Source organism: Pelophylax lessonae, assembly GCF_965119305.1.
Source record: "Pelophylax lessonae genome assembly, chromosome: 2".
Lineage (NCBI taxonomy): Eukaryota > Metazoa > Chordata > Amphibia > Anura > Ranidae > Pelophylax > Pelophylax lessonae.
The window spans coordinates 46,127,096-46,148,538 of record NC_138769.1 but is presented as its reverse complement, the minus strand read 5'-3'; the positions used below and the strand labels follow the sequence as shown (position 1 = coordinate 46,148,538).

The window sequence follows — 21,443 nt, the reverse complement described above, 5'->3', positions numbered from 1 at the left end:
GTCAGCAGCTACAGTATTTGTTGCTGCTGACTTTTAATGTTTTTTTCTAGAGTTCCTCTTTAAAACGGAATTTCGCATCCTCCCCCCTTCATTGCCACATTTGGCACTTTTTGGGGGAGCAGTTTTGACAAGTACCTTCTCCCTCTACCGGTCAGATCTGCTGGGGCGATCTGAGCCGAAAGTTTGGCCCCTCCCCTTCCCCAGCAGTCTCCTGCGACACACAACAGGTCCCAGAAGCCTATGGGACCATTCACAAGGCGCAGAACAGCTCATGTATGAGCAGTAGGAAACTGGCTGTGACACCACGAGGCTTCTCTGCCTGTTTCCCTTACTTGACATGCCGACGCCTGCACCCGAAGCCGATTTTAGAATTTGAGGACATTGCTGGATACCTGGACAGGTAAGAGTCCTTATATCAAAATTTAGCAGCTACAGCATTTATTTATTTATTTTTTTGGAGGGGAGTTTGGAGCCCCTTTAAATCTCTAGCTACACAGTCCAGAATAAAATACATTGTCCAGGAGCTTTTTATATAACATTTTTGTAAAATACCAAGCCGTTAAGATTTTTGTTTTAAATTTCAGACTTCTGCTTTGGATTGGCATTACCTCCAGTGGTAAGTAAACATACAACTTCTAATTAATTCTAAGTGTAATGGAAAATTGTTAAATTAAGATTCTTTTTGATCTATAGAGCTGCCATATGTAAAATTGGTGACTAATCTTGTTAGAACTTGCTCTTGACTAGCAATATTGGGCTTCAATTCAAAAGATGGGCTTTAATAAATAAATGAGTATCATCTCTGTGAAGGTTTTCATTATCCAGGCCTTGGTATAGCTAGTAGTAGTGTAGTAGAGTGCCCATTTACTCACCATGCTCAGACCCCTTTAACTCCTTTTCCCACAAATTGCTGGCTTCCTGGACACACCCAGGGAAGATAAGTTTCTCTGGTTCTCTCCCAATGCAGTTCAGAGAGGTCACACTTGATGAGGAAAGTATAGCTGGGCAAGTGATCTGCAGCCAGGTAAGAGGCCCTCCACTGTCAGAATGGACCTGCAGTTTTTCTGCCTGTGTAATTTTTACCTCATTGCTGTAGTGCTTCTCCTTCACGTGTGATTCCATTCACATGTATTGTTTGGCTTCGGTGCTCACCTATGGGTGTCACCTGCTATTTTGTGGGTTTATATTTCCCTTCAACACTTTCTGGCCTTCTTCCCAGTTTGCTTCCCTATAACACGTGCTCAGTGCAGCCTGCATTGCCTTATTAGTTCTCTGAGCTCCTGTTTGCCTACTATTACGTGTATTCGGTGTCTGACTTCCTAAGTGCTGACCTTGGCTTTGTCTACTGTTTGTGCTTTCCTGCCACCCACCCTGACCTTGACTTCTTTTCTGGATTTCCTTCTGTCTTCTGCCATTTGTACTCTGCACACACCGGTAGTTGCTGAATCCTTAGCTGGGTGTACCTGGGGGCCGCAAGCTGATTGCAGCCTGTTGAAAGTCCATTCCCATCATAAGGGGCTCTGGCAGGGCCGGTGCTAGACTATTTTACGTCCTAGGCAAGACCAGCTACTTGCGCCCCTCCCTCCCCAAAAAAAATAAATAAATAAATAAAAAGGGAAAGGGTTAAAAACTCCTCTATGTAATACCCAGTGACCCTGATTTGATGGTTCCTCCATGTTATGCTTTTAATCAGTGACCCCCATATTCCTTCATGTCCTTATGTCCCTCTATGTCACACCCAGGGACCCTGATGTTTTTCCATGTCACATCCTGGGACCCCAATATTCCTTAATGTCATGCTGTCATACCCAGTGACCCCAATGTTCCTCTATGTCACACCAGGGGCCCCTGACATTCCTCCATGTCATACTCGGAGAGACCCTGATGTTTTTACATGTTACACCTGGGGACATCAATCCCCCATGGCACACGAAGGGACCCCAATTTCTCAGGGCACACATGGTGACCCCGAACCCCTGTTACAACCAGTGACCCCTATCCCCCATGTCACACCTGGTGACTCCGATTCACCATGGCAAACCTGGTGACCCCGATTCCCTTTCACACCAGGGATCCTCCATGTCACACCCCGGGACCCCGATCCCCTGTTCTGGGGACACCCAATGGGCAGTATGAAGAGAGTGGTCCGCACTTTGCCCTCCTTCACCGTGATTCCTTTTCCCAGGATGCTCCTCTCCTGGACCACAGTACTCACCACAGCTCCAACCGGCTCGTGGTGGATGGAGAAGCAGCAGTCAGTGCCAAGATCCGGCTCAGTTTCAGCTCTCCTCCGCTCCCTGCTTAATATCGACCCAGGGACGTGAACGGCTGCCCACCAGCTCAGTGCAGAGTATCACTTTCTGCTCGGGGTTTAGGCCACTCAGCTCCAGCTGAAGAGGATCATCATGCAGGCAGCACTCCGGTGGGCTCCCTTCCTGCCTATTGGGGCCCCCCAAAAACAGCGGTGGAAAGCCAAGGCCTGGTAGTTCTGCCACTGCCCCAGACACCTATCATCTCCCTCTGTCCCTTCTTCCTTGCCCACTGCCGCCTCTTCCCTCAGCTAACAAGGATCATTAATGATGGAGAGAGAGTGCCGACTCATGGCTGCGCCCCTAGGTGGCAATGCGCCCTAGGCGGCTGCCTAGTTTGCCAAGTGGAAGCACTGGCCCTGGGCTCTGGTGAAGAAGCAGGCTGGGGCTTAGACTTTGCACCTCGGGGGAACCCTGAGTTGGTGAGCTACAAGGGCTTACGATCACTGAAACCTAACTCAGAACCAGCATTCGGGCAGCCAAGCCAGAGCCTAATAGCATGTAGCTTCTCCAAAAGGCCAAGCTATTGTGGGGAGCCCCTCCTCAATTGTTACCAGGGTACTCCAGTTCCACTGGGGTGGCAGTTCATCCTTGGGACTTGGATCCCTCCAGCTGTTCACCTCTATTACCAGAGCCCTGGAATTCACTGCGAGAGATGCTGTTTTGGACTGTTTTAATGAAGTAGTAATTCTCAGCTGAACTCTCTTACTGTTACGAAGTCTAATAGAGGCAATGCTATGAAGCCATGTTACCCTGATTGAGCCACAGAGACATTGCTTTGATAAATCAGTATTTTGCAGTTTTCATAATCTATTGTATTATTCTGCAGTGTATGCATGCTCTTTGCCATTCTGACTCTGTTTTGCAATTCTGATTGTAACTTTGCACATGTTTACTAAACTGCAAGTTATAGCTGCTCTCTGTCTAATCATTTGGCCAATTACTCATCCTGTTGCAGTAGTAAGCCATTTAAATAAAATTATTCTGTAATGTTTGGTTGTTCATCCAATTTGCTTCTTTAGTTATTGACAAGTCCAGTGTAATGCTTTCCACAATGCTGGTGGTCAAAGACTTTAGCTGACTAGTGTAGCTTCAACTATAGTAGCCCCTGTACCGCTAAGGCAAATGTTACCGGTAATTGGTTGACCCCAGGACTTAATACACAATGCTATAGTCGCTGGCCAAGTGGTAGCAGAGGCACAGCAAAGATACTGTATATAAAGCAGTACTCAAGGCCCTTGGAAGAGCCTGGGCTCAACTGAGGTTTCAGCAGTTGAGTATCCAGTAGCATATCCAGCAGCAGGCAGAGGTCAAGGCTGACAGCAGACAGTAATGTAATCCTGGGACAGACAGAGGTCATGGCTGGAGGCAGACAGTAAGTATAATCCAGGGGCTGGCAGAGGTCAGGGCAGGTGGCAGACAGTAAGCGTAATTCATGAACAGGCAGAGTTCAGGGCAGGTGGCAGACAGTAAGCGTAATTCATGAACAGGCAGAGGTCAGGGCGGGTGGCAGACAGTAAGTATAATCCAGGGGCTGGCAGAGGTCAGGGCAGGTGGCAGACAGTAAGCGTAATTCATGAACAGGCAGAGGTCAGGGCAGGTGGCAGACAGTAAGCGTAATTCATGAACAGGCAGAGGTCAGGGCAGGTGGCAGACAGTAAGCGTAATTCATGAACAGGCAGAGGTCAGGGCAGGTGGCAGACAGTAAGCGTAATTCATGAACAGGCAGAGGTCAGGGCAGGTGGCAGACAGTAAGCGTAATTCATGAACAGGCAGAGGTCAGGGCAGGTGGCAGACAGTAAGCGTAATTCATGAACAGGCAGAGGTCAGGGCAGGTGGCAGACAGTAAGCGTAATTCATGAACAGGCAGAGGTCAGGGCAGGTGGCAGACAGTAAGCGTAATTCATGAACAGGCAGAGGTCAGGGCAGGTGGCAGACAGTAAGCGTAATTCATGAACAGGCAGAGGTCAGGGCAGGTGGCAGACAGTAAGCGTAATTCATGAACAGGCAGAGGTCAGGGCAGGTGGCAGACAGTAAGCGTAATTCATGAACAGGCAGAGGTCAGGGCAGGTGGCAGACAGTAAGCGTAATTCATGAACAGGCAGGGGTCAGGGCAGGTGGCAGACAGTATGCGTAATTCATGAACAGGCAGAGGTCAGGGCAGATGGCAGACAGTAAGCGTAATTAATGAACAGGCAGAGGTCAGGGCAGGTGGCAGACAGTAAGCGTAATTTATGAACAGGCAGAGGTCAGGGCAGGTGGCAGACAGTAAGCGTAATTCATGAACAGTCAGAGGTCAGGGCAGGTGGCAGACAGTAAGTGTAATTCATGAACAGGCAGAGGTCAGGGCAGGTGGCAGACAGTAAGCGTAATTCATGAACAGTCAGAGGTCAGGGCAGGTGTCGGACAGTAAGCGTAATCCAGGGACAGCAAAGGTCAGGGCAGGCAGCAGTCTAAAAAGTAATCCAGAAACAGGCTGACATCGAGGCAGGCTCTCTAGGGTCAGAATTGAGGTTTAGAGTATTACCGTACAAAGACAGTGTAGACAGAACTATTACAAGCTCAGAACCCTATGATTGTGAAATTCAATTAAAACACCACAGCATCACTGATCAATGGAAGCAGAGGAGGCTAGGCAGAAGGAACTGATCCAGTGGTGCAGGAGCATGCAAGATGCTCCTAACATTCACTTGAAAGTTATTATCTACTAGTAGCTGTAAATGAGAACCCTTTTTATATTCTTTTTTTTCTCCTCAAGGGACACCCAGATAATGTTTTGGATCAACAGTATGAAAATCAGATCCGCCCCTGTATTGATCTCATTGACTCGCTGAGGGCGCTGGGGTTGGAGAAGGACCTGGACTTACCAGCAATCGCTGTCATTGGTGATCAGAATTCTGGTAAAAGTTCTGTATTGGAGGCTCTGTCTGGAGTGTGTCTCCCCAGAGGTAGTGGTAAGGAATTCCTGTCTTTTGGTATTTATGTTATTTACAGTATATAAGTATAGCACATTACAGGTAGGTGCTAGGTAAAATTAGTGGGCCTTGGCTGCTTAACAGCAGGGCCATGATTTCAGCTGGACTATCATGTCCCCCAGGTGTGATTACTGAGAGGGGAGTCTCCCCACTGGCTCTGTGAGAGGATTCTCATAGGGCAGTGGAGGAAACCCAATCAGTGGCTCAGTCAGGCTTGTATCTACCCCAGAAGGCAGATTCTGCCGAAGAGGATTCTGGGAGTGGGTATAAGTTTGAAGGGAACGCATGATGCAGAGGTCTTTGGCGGGAAGCAGAGTCCCAGGAGGGAGAGTACGGCTGTCTCTCCTCCTGTCAGAGGAAGTGGGTGTCCCGGGTGGCAGCCTGGGAATCCAAAGAGTGTGAAGCTGAGCTGCAGAGGGGATCCGGTGTGCCGAGAACCAGCGGAGAGAGAGAGAGGGGCCCAGTTCCAGGAAAGCCTACACAGGTTGTGAGTACTGTGGACGGCCCCTGGGGGTCTGCCTAGAGTCAGAGGGGACCACTCCGGAGAAGGTTCTAGGGATCCAGGAGTCAGCTAGCTGTTAAAGGGGATGCCTGGTCAGAGGACCCTGAAGTATTAGAGAGGGTACCTAGGTAGAGGACCTTGAAGTGTTAAAGTGGGCACCTGTAGTTTGGGCCCTGAAGAGTCAGTGTACAGTGTGAAGTGTACAAGGTTAAGAGTTGCAGCAGCACAATTATCTACACAGAGCTACCTCAGCCAGTTCAGGGCTGGAGGGAGCTGTTCAGTGACTTTCGAGCTAAAGCAGTGTCAGGAGTCAAGTGTTCTACAGTCCTGGATCTTCTGAGGTAAAGTCGAGGTTCCAGCACAGTTTCAGTACTATAGTATCTATAGGCTTCAGGAAGCGCTGGTCGGCATTCAGCTGGCGTCAAGACAGCGCCAACAGGCATTTTTCTTCAAGTGTCCCAAAGTGTACCTAGTTGAGCCAGAGGAGTATCCCACTCATTCCCTTCTCCCATCCCCTAAATACAATAAAACAAAACAAACCAAAGATGCCGGAATGGTCATTGTCTCAGTTCTCACACCTGGGTTCACAACTCAAAAGTGTTGGAGGTGTCACCGGTAACAGTGGCAGACCCACATCAGGCACAAGGCCTGGAAAAACTGATACATAAGTTTTCTTCCATAGGCCCAAAACAAATTGACAGGTTAATTGACTGCCACCAAAACTGGTCGTAGAATAATTTCCTCTGTATGAAGCTGGGCTCACATACATGCAAACTGGATCCGGGTTTCCCCCATTCAATTTGCATGATATAGGAGTGTAACCTGCTCTCAATGGAAACAGTGCACACATGTCTGGGGCGGCCACGGTTCAATTTCCAAAAGGGTCAGGTATGTTTTTGGGTCTGGTTCAGGTCCGAATTCAGGCAAAAATTTGGACCTGAATCGCACCTGAACCCGGTGAACAGGAATGCACCGGACCCCATGCTGGGAACCGCGGCCGCACATATGTGAACAGGGCCTAAAGGATGCATGTGGCCCAGTAATAGGCGACCTGCTCACAATTTTGAGATTTGCTTTCCATGATCATGATCCATGATCAGAACAGCTGAGTCTTTAGAAAGTTATAACGATCAATTCAGTTGGTCATAAGAGCTCGTTATCCCGTAGTGTAGATTGGGACAATATCACACATTTGGTGGAATTGCCCAAAAATTAAAATATTCTGGAAAGAAGTCTTATCCTTGATAAAAAAATTACAAAAAAACATATTCCGGGAAGATCCTTGGAAATGTTTGTTCCATGGAACTAATATGTCAGTAAAACACTATAGGAAAACTTTAGTGCCCCATCTATTAAATGCAGCTAAAAGCCTAATACCTCTAAAATGGCAAAAAGAAGAGCCCCCATCAAGTAAAGAATGGGTGATCAGAGTTGAAAAAATAAGAAAACTAGAGTCTCTAAGGAATTGGGAGGAGGAGGAACAAAGGATCGATTTAGAAATTTGGGATGAATGGCAGAGCTTTAAAGAGACAGAAGAATACAAAGAAATATTAGGAGAAGGATTGATAGAGGTTTAAGGGGTCGTAGGGGAAAATAAACAAGGGGGAAAATGGGTAAAGGGATACGGGTAAAATGTTTAAATGTGTATTGTATGGACACTTCTCCAGCGATTGGAGAGATGTAAGGTTTTGTTTTGCCCTTTTAACTGGAATATGTGAAAAATTTAATAAAGAAAAAAAAAAAAAAGAAAGTTATAACGATCAATTCAGTTGGTCATAAGAGCTCGTTATCCCGCAGTGTAACACTACGATTCTGCTGGGCAAGAATTGCAGAAGATCCCAATGACACTTCCCCATCTGGGTGTAGGATTGTGAAAGATCCAGGACATGAATTTTGTGGTGCACATAGCCAGAGAGACCATGATGAGATGAACAGACCTGATTAGCAGAACATCAGGTTACACACAGATACAACTAACCTAGATAAGGGATATTCCTTTGTTTCCTAATAGAGGCAGTGGTCATCTATATTTTTAATATTCTGGAAAAGTCAACAAGTGCAGAACTAGTGTTGGGCTTTCCTTTTAAGATGTCCAGAACACCCTGCACACATTATTTATAGCAAATTAACATCTTGTAATAATAGCTTATGTCTAATGTAAAGAATAAAAATAAACAATTAATGGACAAGATCTTATAACATAATAATGTCTAAACTTGTAAACCTTCTAAAGAAGTGTAAAAGTATAACCAAGCATGTCATGGTGCACCAAACTAAAAGGAACCTAAAAGTCCTCCATGAAACTAGTGTGAAGCTCAGTAGAGCCTTCTTAGAACAGAAGGTAGCCACGTATCTCACTTCTTTTACAAATCCCAAAAAATAAGGACTGAATTCCTTTTTAGGCTTATGGGTGATACCATGCTAATCATTAATGCCTGTCGCAATCTGCTGGTTTACAGCATAGATTACAGCCTAATATTAAACAATGGATACCGCTGTTACAGACGTTGCAGGCCATCATCAGTGCAGTGCATGAAAACCATGGTTCATATTAGGGATCGACCGATTATCGGCAAAGCCGATATATCCGGGGCCGATATGCACTTTCCCCGATATATCGGAATCTGCCCCTGAGGTTACCATTATTGCCGATATTTCGGGAAAGTCCTTGTACAAGAGTGATGCCTGCAGCTAGAGGCATCACCCCCGTACCGGCGTACATAGCTGATGGTCGGCTGTCTTGTAATGACAACCGATGCGGCTGAGAAGCTGCTTGGCTGTCATTACAAGGAGCGGGAGGGGATGTCCCCTCCCTCTTGCTGCCTTCCGCGGCTCGCCCGGGTCTCCCGACCCATTGGGAGACCTGGACAACCATCCTGCACGGCCGCCGAAGAGAAGACCCAATCAAAGCCGCATTCAGCTCTGATCGGGTCTCCATGTAAAAAACCCGGAAGTGATGTTTTTTTTTTTATTGAAAGTTTTCAAGAATAGGGTCCACAATGCAGCTTTATCTTTAACCACTTGCCGACCTCTCACATGGAGCGTACTGCAGCAAATTGGCTCGTTATCGTCCAGTGACGTAGACCTGTGCTGGACTCCTCCCCTTGTGGGCGGCGCCGCTCTTCCCCGATCGTCGGCGATCGAGTGAGGAAATCCGCCCGCTTGTGTAAACAAAGCGGGCGGATCTCCTATGTGACAGGCAGGGTCAGATTGCAGGATTCAGCATAGCTGAACCTGCGATCTGTGCCTGTATCACACAGTCCCCTCCCCCCACACACGTCAGTAAGCACCAGGCATATATTTAACCCATTGATCACCAATTAAGTTAACCCCTTCCCTGCCAGTGTCATTATTACAGTAACAGTGCATATTTATAGCACTGATTACTGTAGTAATGTCACTGGTACCCCCAAAAGTGTCAAAAATGTCAGTTAGGGGTCCGATCTGTCCGCCGCAATGTCGCAGTACCGCAAAAAAAATCGCAGATCATCGCCAGATCGCCGCCATTCCTAGTTAAAAAAAACAACAATAAAAATTACATAAATTTCCCGTAGTTAGTAGCTGCGATAACTTTTGCCCAAACCAATCAAAATATGCTTATTGCGATTTTTTTACCAAAAATATGTGGCCTAAAATGTTAAAAAATTTTGATTTTTACATTTTTTTGGGGGAATTTCATATAAAAAAAATTTGAAAAATATTGTTATTTTTTCAAAATTGTCGCTCTTTTTTTGTTTATAGCGCAAAAAGTAAAAATCGCACAGGTGATCAAATACCACCAAAAGAAAGCTCTATTTGTGGGGGAAAAAAGGACATACATTTAATTTGGGTACAGTGTCGCAAGACCGCGCAATTGTCCGTTAAAATAAGGCAGTGCCGAATCACAAAATATGGCATGGTCAGGAAGGGGGTAAAATCTTCTGGTCTTAAAGCGGTTAAAAATACGCTCATTGAGAATTTTTTTGTCAAAGACATGTAGCTAAATACATTTTGGCCTAAATATATGACAAAAATTTTATATATTGGATATTTTTTAACTGTCAAAGTAGAAAAATATTGTTATTTTTTTCAAAATTGTCGCTCTTTTTTTATTAATATCGCAAAAAATTAAAAGCGCAGAGGTGATCAAATACCACCAAAAGAAAGCTCTGTTTGTGGGAAAAAAGGACATAAATTTTGTTTGGGTACGGCGTTGCATGACCGCGGAATTTTTCAGTTAAAGTCGCACAGTGCCAAGTTTCAAAAAGTTGCCTGGACGTAAAGCAGGAAAATCCTCCGGTCCTAAAGTGGTTAAAAAACAAATTAGGCATTGCTTTAGGTCACATGTGTCAAACACAAGGCCACCAGGCCATTTCACGTGGCCTTTGCACCTCTCCTGCAGCTGTGGCACCCCCCTTGTCTCTGCCCCCACCTTTTCTCAGCAGTCGGCAGCGGCGAAGAGGACAGAACTCCTTGTACAGATCCTGTGCCTCTCTGTGCAGCTGCACCACCCCCTGGTCTCAGCATTCAGCAGGCTCTTGCCCTCCTCTGCTCCTCATCCAGACCCTGCACCTTATCAACATCATATGCCACAGATTTCACATTGGATCAGAGCACAATCTTTGTTTTGCCATAGTTTTACCTGTCTCAACTGGGACCAAAACAAAGTTATTGCAATAATCTGTGCTTAGTTATATTTGTCTAAGAAATAAAAAAAAAAAAAAAAAAAACAACCTTTCTGTTACCAAAATTAATTTTTCAATAAATTGTACAATAGTTGTACAATTGAGTATTGGCTTCCATTATTTTTCCCAGACTACTTTGAGAGCTAGTTAGTACTGTAATACTGCAAAGTTACTGTATTGAAGAATTGTCTTTTGGCCACAAGATGGCAGTCTCACGCAACTTAGTTATCACACAACTCATCCAGAAATGCTGGGAACTCTGGGACTTGTATACTGTAAGTATTAGGATTCTTTCCTGCAGATCAGCGGAAGCTGAACTAAACCGCCCATGAGGACTGGCAAAGGTGCTGGAGCATTTAAAAATGGAAAAGTCCAGGAACACAGGGGTAGATGGGACAGACTGTGTTGGAGGTGGGACGTGAGAGAGAGAGAGAGAGAGAGAGCAGAGTGGATCCACGTAGACAGGGCTGCTGTTAGAAATTGCGGGGCCCAGTACAGACTACCTGGCAGGACCCCCTAAGAAAGTATTAAAGATATATTTAGCTAAAATTACAACAAAATCACTATTAGCAGACACATATATATCATAACATGAATCTAAAAAAAAAAACTATGTTAAATAAAAAAGAAGATGAGATGAGAAAAATATACAGGCTGGGCAGTTGGAGCTCAGTGATCAGAGAGACAGAGAGAGAGAAACAAAGTTACAATTTACAAATAAACTCCTGAGCAGAGATAAGTGCTGGGAGGGGGGGGGGGGATTAGTGAGGGACAACTGTCTCTTTCTCAACAGATAAAAGCTGATAGCAGGGAGAGGGACAGATCAGATTCAGGTGCTGGAGGAAGATTTCTGTATTTGTTGTCCATCACTAATCCCCCTCTCTGTGTGGGCCCCCCTGTGTGCACGGGCCCCCTACAAGAGGGCTGGTGGTCCCCCCTATCAGCGGCCCTGCACGTAGACCCAGGCCAGATTGGGCCAAGTCGGGAAGTCACAAAGACTGCCAGAGAAGCTGATCATCCTGAGGAGGCAGGTAGAAGAACCTGCAGGCAGACGGACCGGGTCATCATAACCTTCCAGCCATCAGAGAGGAAGACTAAGGAGGCCCCCCCAACACAGAAGGTTAATGCCTTGCCCTGCTGTGCTGTGAAACTTGGTGACAGGGTTCTGGGTTCTTAACCCACATAACACTGCCATTGTACTCCAGACTGTTGTTGCATCCAGTTGCTAGAGTCTAGAACAATTACAGTACAGGCCTATACCTTTAGGCATAGACACTAGGGATCGACCAATCATCAGCAAAGCCGATATATCGAGGGCTGATATGCACTTTCCCCGATATATCAGAATCGGCCCCTGAGGTTACCGATATTGCCGATATTTAGGGAAAGTGCTTGTACCGGAGTGATGCCTGCAGCTAGAGGCATCACCCCCGGTACCGGCGTCCATAGCCGACGGTCGGCGGATCGATCCCCCGCTAAGCAGAGAACGGACCGCACTGGACGGCGCATCATGTGAAAGGACCCTAAAGGGACAAACTCCAGCTAGAATCGGTTTCCCCTTCTTGCTCTCCCAAAGCAACCTCCGTGACACTTAACTTGACATCCTTAAAAGGGATACTTCACCTTCATTTAACATCCTTCAAATGATATTAAAGTCTTTTTTTTTTTTTTGCACAAAAATAACAAACATGTTATAATTACTTGCTCTGTGCAGTGGTTTTGCACGGAGCAGCCCAGATCCTCCTTTTCTTGTGTCCCTCGCGGGCACTTCTGGCCCCTCCCTTGCAGCTTGCTATAGGGGCACACGAGCCAAGCTCTGTGTGCCCATTCAGACATGGAGCCACAGCTTGGCCCCGCCTACTCTCTCCCCTCATTGGCTCACCGACTTTGATTGACAGCAGTAGGAGCCAATGGCGCCTGCTGCTGTCTCAGCAAATGAGGAGGGAAACTCACAAGCAGCTGAGTCTCTTGTGCAACATTTCTAGATTGAGATGGGCTCAGGTAAGTATAAGGGGGGCTGCTGTGCACAGAAGGTTTTATATCTTAATGCATAGAATACATTAAGATAAAAAAACATCTGCCTTTAGAACCACTTTAAAGTGACTCTTTACCTTATCAGTCCTTTTTTTTAAAAAGGGAACTCCATTTGCCAGTTTACCTTACTTTGGACAATTCAGTTTTCTATAGAGAGACTGCAACCCTGTTGTGAACCTACGTAAGAGCCCCACCTAGCCGGCAGAAGAGTTCTTCGTGTGCTTGGAGTGTTTGCAAAATGTAGCTTGCCAAAATTCCTGAGAGTTAACCACTTCTGGACCGGGCCTTTTTCTGACATTTGTTGTTTACAAGTTAAAATCCTTTTTTTTTTTGCTAGAAAATTACTTAGAACCCCCAAACATTATATATATATATATATATATATATTTTAGCAGAGACCCTAGAGAATAAAATGGAGATTGTTGCAATATTTTTTATCACAACGTATTTGCGCAGTGGTCTTACAAACGCAATTTTTTTGGAAGAAATTCACTTCTCTGAATTAAAAAATAAGAAAACGATAAAGTTAGCCCAATTTTTTTCTATAATGTGAAAGATAATGTTACGCAGAGCAAATAGATACCCAACATGTCATGCTTCAAAATTGCACACGCTTGTGGAATGACGACAAACATTGGTACATAAAACTCCCCATAGGTGACATTTTAAAAATTTCTACAGGTTACCAGTTTAGAGGTACAGAAGAGGTCTAGGGCTCAAATATTGCTCTTGCTCTAACGATCGCGGCGATACCTCACATGTGTGGTTTGAACACCATTTACATATGTGGGTGTAACTTGCATATACGTTCGCTTCTACGCACGAGCTAATGGGTCAAGGCGCTTTAATTTTTTTGTTTTCCTATTTATTTTATCTTTTATTTTTTATTTTTACACTGTTTTTTTTTTAATTCATTTTTTTTGATCACTTTTATTCCTATTACAAGGAATGTAATCATCCGAAAAAGCAGGAGAAATTGGGACTTTAATTGAGGTACAACTGGACATAAAAATTAATACTGTATTTTATTAAATAAATACATATGATGTAAAAACACTGTAACATATACGTATACAGAGAAAAAGCACGCAGTAGATACAATAATACATAATAATTCCAAAATAAATACAATATTTCTAGGACCAAAAATGGATCACTCAAGAATACAATGGATACGCCATGACATGAATTCACTGTGTGCTCACATTCTTTACATATACAGTAAAACCTTGGTTTGAGAGTAACTTGGTTTGAGAGCGCTTTGCAAGACAAGCAAATTTTTAAAATAAATTTTGACTTGATATACAAGTGATGTCTTGATATACAAGTAGCGTCATGTCACAACTGGGTATAAAAGAGAAGAGAGGAGCCTCTAAGTGTAGCAATATGGTTACATTTAAGGAAGGTTCAATATTTAGCAGCTCACATTGTTGATGATTAAAACAGGCACATCTAAGTATGCCGGCATCCGAGGTAAAGCTGTCCACATAGACCATCCTCCGCACCGCCATCTTCATCACACCCTTCCAGGCTGCGCTCCACGAGGGATTCAAAGTCTCGCTTTCAGATCACTCTACTGCAGGGTAGTCTTCCCAATCACAATTGCAGACTGACATCGGTGAGAGCCAGTGGTTCAGAAGATGGTCTATGTGGACAGCTTTACCCCGGATGCCTGTATACTTAGATGTGCCTCTTTAATCATCAACCGTGTGAGTTGCTAAATGTTGTACCTTCATTAAATGTCCCCATACTGCTACACTTCGAGGCGCCTCTCTTCTCTTTTATACTCTGTAGCTCCTGCTGGATTTTGCTTCTAATCCCCTTGTGGAGGCGCCATTTGTGGATGGACATTTTATGATGACACAACCTATCACATTGATATAATCTTTGTATATAGACTATAAACTGAAAGACGTATGAATAAATGGTTGTGGAACGAATCATCTGAGTTTCCATTATTTCTTATGGGAAAATTCGCTTTGATATACGAGTGCTTTGGATTACAAGCATGTTTCTGGAACGAATTATGCTCGCAATCCAAGGTTTTACTGTAATAAAATTTTGATAGACCATCAATTTTGAGTAATTTGTAGGCTCGACCCGTTTCATGGACCTCCGTCCATTCATCAGGAGCTTGAATATATATCTAATAAATGATGAGAATGTGGGTTGTATTATTATACTTATGTAAATTGTAAGCTGAAATAGAAGATATGTTCTCTTTCAGCTTAAAAATTACTTTAGTATACTAAAACAACCCACATTCTCATCATTTTTTAGATATATATTCAAGCTCCTGATGAATGGACGGAGGTCCATGAAACGCGTTGAGCCTACAAATTACTCAAAATTGATGGTTTATCAAAATTTTAATATATGTAAAGAATGTGAGCACAGTGGCGTATCCATTGTATTCTTGAGTGATCCATTTTTGGTCCTAGAAATATTGTATTTATTTTGGATTTATTATGTATTATTGTATCTACTGCGTGCTTTTTCTCTGTATACGTATATGTTACAGTGTTTTTACATCATATGTATTTATTTAATAAAATACAGTATTCATTTTTAAGTCCAGCTGTATCTCAATTAAAGTCCCAATTTCTCCTGCTTTTTCATATATCTACACATAGGGATGGAGGCAATTGTACATTTTTTATATGGCAAACCATTATATCCCCCTTTTTTCTGAATGTAAACATCCCTTTTAATAGAAATAAGCATGACAGGACCTCTTAATGTGAGATCTGGGGTCAAAAAGAAACAAAAAAAAAAAAGTCAATTTTTTTAATGATGAAAAAAAATGGGCTCTTTATAACCATTGCTAGGAAGCGACGTATGACGTCACTCCGGTCCTCCAAGTCCGTAGAGTGGAGTGGGGGCCATCTTGCCCTCACTCGACTTCCTGCCTGAGAGGAGAGCGGACCGGATCGTTTTCCCCGCTACCGGCAGGTCCAATAAGCGGGGAAAGCGTCCGGGAAGCAGCTGGAGGGGGGGGGCACCTCTCCCGCCACCCATAAGTGTGATCCCATGGCGAATCCACTGCTGGGACCACCCTTATGTTAAAGCGGACCGCCCGTCGTTTAAAAAAATACCAGGCAGCACCCCCGTATTTAACATCAAAGTACCAACATAAATACACGGTGGGCAGTCCGTAAGTGGTTGAGCCCTGACTCCTCTCACTGAGAGCCGGTAAGTAAGCTAGCCCGGAGCTTGTTCTTCTTCCTCTTCTTTTTGGTTATTTGGGGAAAATCTCTAGGTTTGGGAGCTCACGTTTAAATCTTCAGTCCTGCAGGATGGGTGGGAGTGGCTTAAAGTGGTGCCGAATTGTGTTATATTGCCTTTTCTAGTTGGTATTTGCTATTTTGAAGACTCAGCCAATTGATTCTTTTGCCCGTTTTTCCATTTCTGCCAAAACAGGCAAAAGATACAAGTACAAGACACTAATACAAGTCAAACATTTATCTCATCAGTGTGTACATGTTTATCCTTTGTGTGACAGGCAGGGAGTCACCTGGCCAAGGTATTTTGGTGGTGTCAGCAGGGGCAATACTCTGCTCAGGGCTCAGTAGTGAACAGGGTACCCAGAATACTCAGCAGATCTTAAGGGTGTAGCTCTATATTACTTAAAGGATAAGTCCACCCTAAAACTAAAATCCCTGCGTCTATAGATCTCCACAATCTAACACTGACCTATCTAACCCTGTAAAGAAGAAATCAGAACTGAAGCTGCTCCGGTTTGGTCTCCAGCTCTGCAGAGGACACGGCCGACAATGACTGTAAAATGAATGGGAAGTAACGTCACCCATAGACTTACTATGGGGCTTCCGTTGTCGGCTGTGTCCTCTGCACCCACCTCCACAGCGAAGCCGCGGCTGACAGCTCAGCGTGGGATCAGGAAGGCTTCAAAAAAGGTATGTATACTGATTTCTTCTTTACAGGGCTAGATAGGTTAGTGTTAGATGGTGGAGGTCTGTAGATGCAAGGATTTTAGTGTTAAGGTGGACTTATCCTTTAACCTCTTGGCTCCGGCCGCATGCAGATATGCGGCCTTTTGGCGGACGGCCTTGGCACCAAGTGGCCGCATATTTGCATGCATTAGTGCAAATACAGCTGTGCCGTGAGCGCATGCCCTACATGCTTCTGGCACAGTTACCGGTGGCTAATAGAAAGCTCCTGATCAATACTTGCGATTGGTAGATTTCTGACCATGTGACAGCCAATCACGGTGGTCACATGATCATCATACACCCCGCCTCCCGGCATCCTAAACCCCTTAGGTTTAGGCTCAAAGAAGTTAGGTTATAACTAAAAGCAGTAATATTTAAACGCAGAGCCAATTATTTATTATGATAAAAAGTAGATGTTTTTATATAGTTTTACAAATACAACCGCCCTTAAGGGCGACCATAATGCTGATGCAGCCGGTGATGACATTGCGTTTCATACCTCTGCTTTAGATGGAGGCAGGAGCAGTGGCGTCATTATGGGGGTGCGGGGGGTGCAGACCGCACCCGCGTGGCACCCCCCAGAGGGGTGACACCATGGCTGGATCTAGAGGGGGTGCTAATTTTAGTTGTACCCCCCGAGCCCAGTCTTTTCATTGGTGCTGTACCTGGCCGCTGAGTGCCTTCCCTCGATCTCCACACTCACGGCCGGGACAAGAGGAGAGCAGCCTGGAGCAGTGAAGTCCGCAAAGGAGAGGACAGAGGTCAGAGAGTCGGGAGTGTGGGCTGTGTTCTCCCCTTCCCGTCAGCAGAGCGATCCTCCATAAAGCATATGACACAGGATCACTCCTACATCTTACAGTGTTTGCTTCATTCCCTACGGCCAAGAGATGAGCGATCATTGGAGGAGATAGGAGGTGGGGTAATCAAACTGTTTACAGCCTGATCCTGTGTCATCTGCTGTATGGAAGAGTGCTCCACTGAGAGAGCACAGTACAACCTGCATCTCTACCTGGTTTCCTAGGAGAAGGGATTGGGGGGGATTTGTGCTAGGAGGGGAGATTTGTCCTAGAAGAGGGGATTTGTGCTAGGAGAGGGGATTTGGGGGATTTGTGCTAGGAGAAGGGATTGGGGGGATTTGTGCTAGGAGAAGGGATTTGTGCTAGGAGGGGGGTTTTGATGAGGATTTGTGCTAGGAGAAGGGATTGTGGGAATTGTGCTAGGAGGGGGGATTTGTGCTAGGAGAGGGGATTTGGGGGATTTGTGCTAGGAGAAGGGATTTGTGCTAGGAGGGGGGTTTTGAGGAGGATTTGTGCTAGGAGAAGGGATTGGGGGATTTGTGCTAGGAGGGGGGATTTGTGCTAGGAGAAGGGATTGGGAAATTTGTGCTAGGAGGGGGGATTTGTGCTACGAGATGGGATTTGGGGGATTTGTGTTAGGAGAGGGGATATGTGCTAGGAGGGGAGTTTTGGGGAGGATTTGTGCTGGGAGAAGGGATTGGGGGGATTTGTGCTAGTAGAGGGAATTTGTGCTAGGAGGGGGATTTTGGGGAGGATTTGTGCTAGGAGAAGGGATTGTGGGGATTTGTGCTAGGAGAAGGGAATGTGGGGATTTGTGCTAGGAGAAGGGATTTGTGCTAGGAGGGGGGTTTTGGGGAGGATTTGTGCTAGGAGAAGGGATTGTGGGGATTTGTGCTAGGAGGGGGGTTTTGGGGAGGATTTGTGCTAGGAGAAGGGATTGTGGGGATTTGTGCTAGGAGAAGGGAATGTAGGGATTTGTGCTAGGAGAAGGGATTTGTGCTAGGAGGGGGGTTTTGGGGAGGATTTGTGCTAGGAGAAGGGATTGTGGGGATTTGTGCTAGGAGAAGGGATCTGTGCTAGGAGGGGGGTTTTGGGGAGGATTTGTGCTAGGAGAAGGGATTGTGGGGATTTGTGCTAGAAGAAGGGATCTGTGCTAGGAGGGGGGTTTGGGGAGGATTTGTGCTAGGAGAAGGGATTGGGGGGGGGATTTGTGCTAGGAGAAGGGATTGTGGGGGTTTGTGCTAGGAAAAGGGATTTGTGCTAGGAGGGGGGTTTTGGGGAGGATTTGTGCTAGGAGAAGGGATTGGGGGGATTTGTGCTAGGGGGGGGGTTTTGGGGGGATTTGTGCTAGGAGTAGCGGCAGGACAACATGAGGAGGGGTGACACCATGTTTTACCACACCAGGTGACACCAACCCTAGTGGCGCCACTGGATTGGAGCACCGTTTGGGGATGGGAGGGGAAATAGGTCCTGGGTTGGGATAACTGGAAAGTCCTCCTCCTGTTTCTCACTAGCACTCTCTTGTGGTTGTTGTGGGGTGCTGTGCTGCATAAGGAGCAGGAACTGCTGGAGTTGGCAGATAAGTGAGCCCATGTTGCTGAAATATCTGAGCAGACTACTGAGAAGGGAAGCACAAAGTGAACTTATCATATATGATCTAATAGCTATATGTTCCTAAATAACTCTGTGATGCTAATTGTTTTATTCTACAGGTATCGCCACACGTTGTCCCCTGGAACTCAAGCTAAAAAAGTCCCCAAAGGGTTCAACATGGTGTGGAAAAATAAGCTATCAATTTGAAAAAAAAGGCCTTACAAGTCCGGCTCAGGTGGAAAAGGAAGTCAGGAAGGGTAAGCATTTTATATCGTTTTAGAGGAGGAGTAATAAAGTCTGTTGGTTCCTGGTTAAAGGTGACTCCGGCAAAACAGCTAATGACTCATTTAACCTCTTATGGACCACCCCATGCATATATACTACTGCAGGGCGGCCCTCCTGCGCGAAATCACGTACCTGCACATGATTTCATGCACAGGGTCTGAGGGGGGTGCGTGCGCACCAACGGCGAACCGTTCCTCATGTGATTGGACACAGCTGGAGACAACCAGCGGACGCGATGCCTGCTGGGAGCCACCGATCGTTCACAGGAGAGGCAGAACCGCAGTCTGCCTATGTAAACAAGTCAGACTGCCGTACTGTCAGAGAGGAAGATGGAGATCTTGTGTTTCTGCTAAGCAGGAACACAGATCTCTGTCTTCCTCCAGTTAAGCCACCCCCCACGCAGTTAGTAAGCACTCCCTAGGAGCAAAGTAAACCCTTTGATTGCCCCTGATGAAAGGGGTTCCCTGCCAGTGTCATTAGTACAGTGACAGTGCATATTTTTAGCACTGATCACTGACACTTTTTGGGAACCAGTGACACTAATACAGTGTCCAAATGTCCGACGCAATATTGCAGTCTCGCTATAATTCACTGATCGCTGCCATTACTAGTAAAAAAAATAAATTAGTAAAAACTCCAGTAAATATCCCATAGTTTGTAGATGCTATAACTTTTGCGCAAACCAATCAATATACGCTTAATGTGATTTTTTTTTTTTACCAGAAACATGTAGCAGAATACATATTGGCCTAAATTTATGAAGAAATTGGATTTTTATAATTTTTTTTATTGGATATGTTTTATAGTAAAAAGAGAAAAAAAAAAAAATATATATACAGAGTATATATATATATATATTTTTTTTTTTTTGTTTTTTAATTGTTGGTCATTTTTTGTTTATAGGGCAAAAATAAAAAACGCAGAGGTGATCAAATACCACCAAAAGAAAGCTTTATTCATGGGGAAAAAAGGACGTAAATTTTATTTGAGTACAGCATCGCAGGATCATGCAAATGTCAGTTCAAATAAAGTAGTGCTGTATTGCACAAAATGGCCTGGTCATGAAGGGGGGTAAATCTTCCAGAGGTAAAGCGCTTAAACACATGCACTTGGAAGATTCACCTGCAGTGGATGTTTGGCGAATGCCAGATTCACAGCTTTATAAAAATGCTTAAAAAATGTACAGACAGCATTCCTAGTGACAGCAAGAGTACTTTGCAGACAATTGGATGCCTGGTAATTGTATTTTGATAAAACCGTACATTTTCTGAAGGCAGGTCAGTCCTTTTATTTTCCTTATATAAATGCACAAAAAACAAAAAACAAATGTGAATGGCTGCATCATGACAATTTTGTTTTCTTTCTGTTGGTTTGTAGCTCAGAATTGCATGGCTGGGCCATGGAATGGTGTCAGTGATCAGCTGATCACCCTGGAAATCATGTCCCCGAACGTTCCAGACCTGACGCTGGTCGATCTGCCGGGAATCACGCAGGTCGATTTATTTAACCATCCCCTAAACATCAGGAAGCAGGTTCGTCCTATGATCCTAAATGAGTGACCTGATATGTGTGATATCTTTGAAAGTACTATAAAAACTAAAATACAGCGAACAACAGGAAGAGCCATAGGACAACTCAAACCCAGAGCTTTGTTGAACTATATGATTGCATTAGGGATACAATTAAAACGGGTTGTATATTGATACATTTCAGACTAGCAGACTCTTAGCCGATCCCATACATATGAAAAAGCATTAAAGTAGAACTATAGGCGAGAATTTTTTTTTCATTATGGATAGAGTAAGGGAGGGTTATGACCAGTGGCGGCTGGTGCTCCATCTGCCGGGAGGGGGGGGGTGGCAGACAGACCACACCAGGCCACACACCATACCCCCCCCCCCTGGACCACACCAGCCTGCACACCCATCGCCGGCTCACTCACCCCTTGCCCTGGCCATGTGGACAGGCAGCAGCAGCGGCGGTGGCAGCTTCCCCCTCAGTCTTCTGCGCCTCCTCCTCCTTGCCCAATGGCATGGCTTCTCCTTTCGGCCAATCGGGAAACGGGTCTCAGGACCCGCTTCCTGATTGGCCAGGAGGAGGATCTCTGTGACAATAGTGAATATTCATATGCTATTGTCACACAACTGGGTGGGCTTGGGGGCGCAGTGCTCTGCGCCCCGAACCCACCATTTTTTGAAGCCTATTAAAGCCTCTGGCTCTAATCACATGCTTAAAAAAAAAACCCATTGGAATCCATGCGTCCGGTGCTCTGCATGTAGATTAGGGGGCCGGGCGCATGGATAGGGGGCCCCCAATGGATGGGCCGCCATGACC

At 45.3% G+C, this 21,443-nt stretch overlaps 1 protein-coding gene across 1 annotated transcript in view; it reads left to right on the top strand.

The window, feature by feature from the left end:
* LOC309547943 (uncharacterized protein) overlaps positions 1–21,443 on the top strand; it is a gene marked incomplete at its 3' end in the record, with an annotated part of 206,728 nt that overhangs the window by 121,276 nt on the left and 64,009 nt on the right. Inside the window, exons 15-17 of the mRNA XM_082247940.1 lie at positions 5,068–5,263; positions 18,944–19,081; positions 20,487–20,641. Of these exons, the coding sequence (XP_082104066.1) occupies positions 5,068–5,263; positions 18,944–19,081; positions 20,487–20,641 (489 nt within the window). The remainder of the gene's footprint in view (positions 1–5,067; positions 5,264–18,943; positions 19,082–20,486; positions 20,642–21,443) is intronic.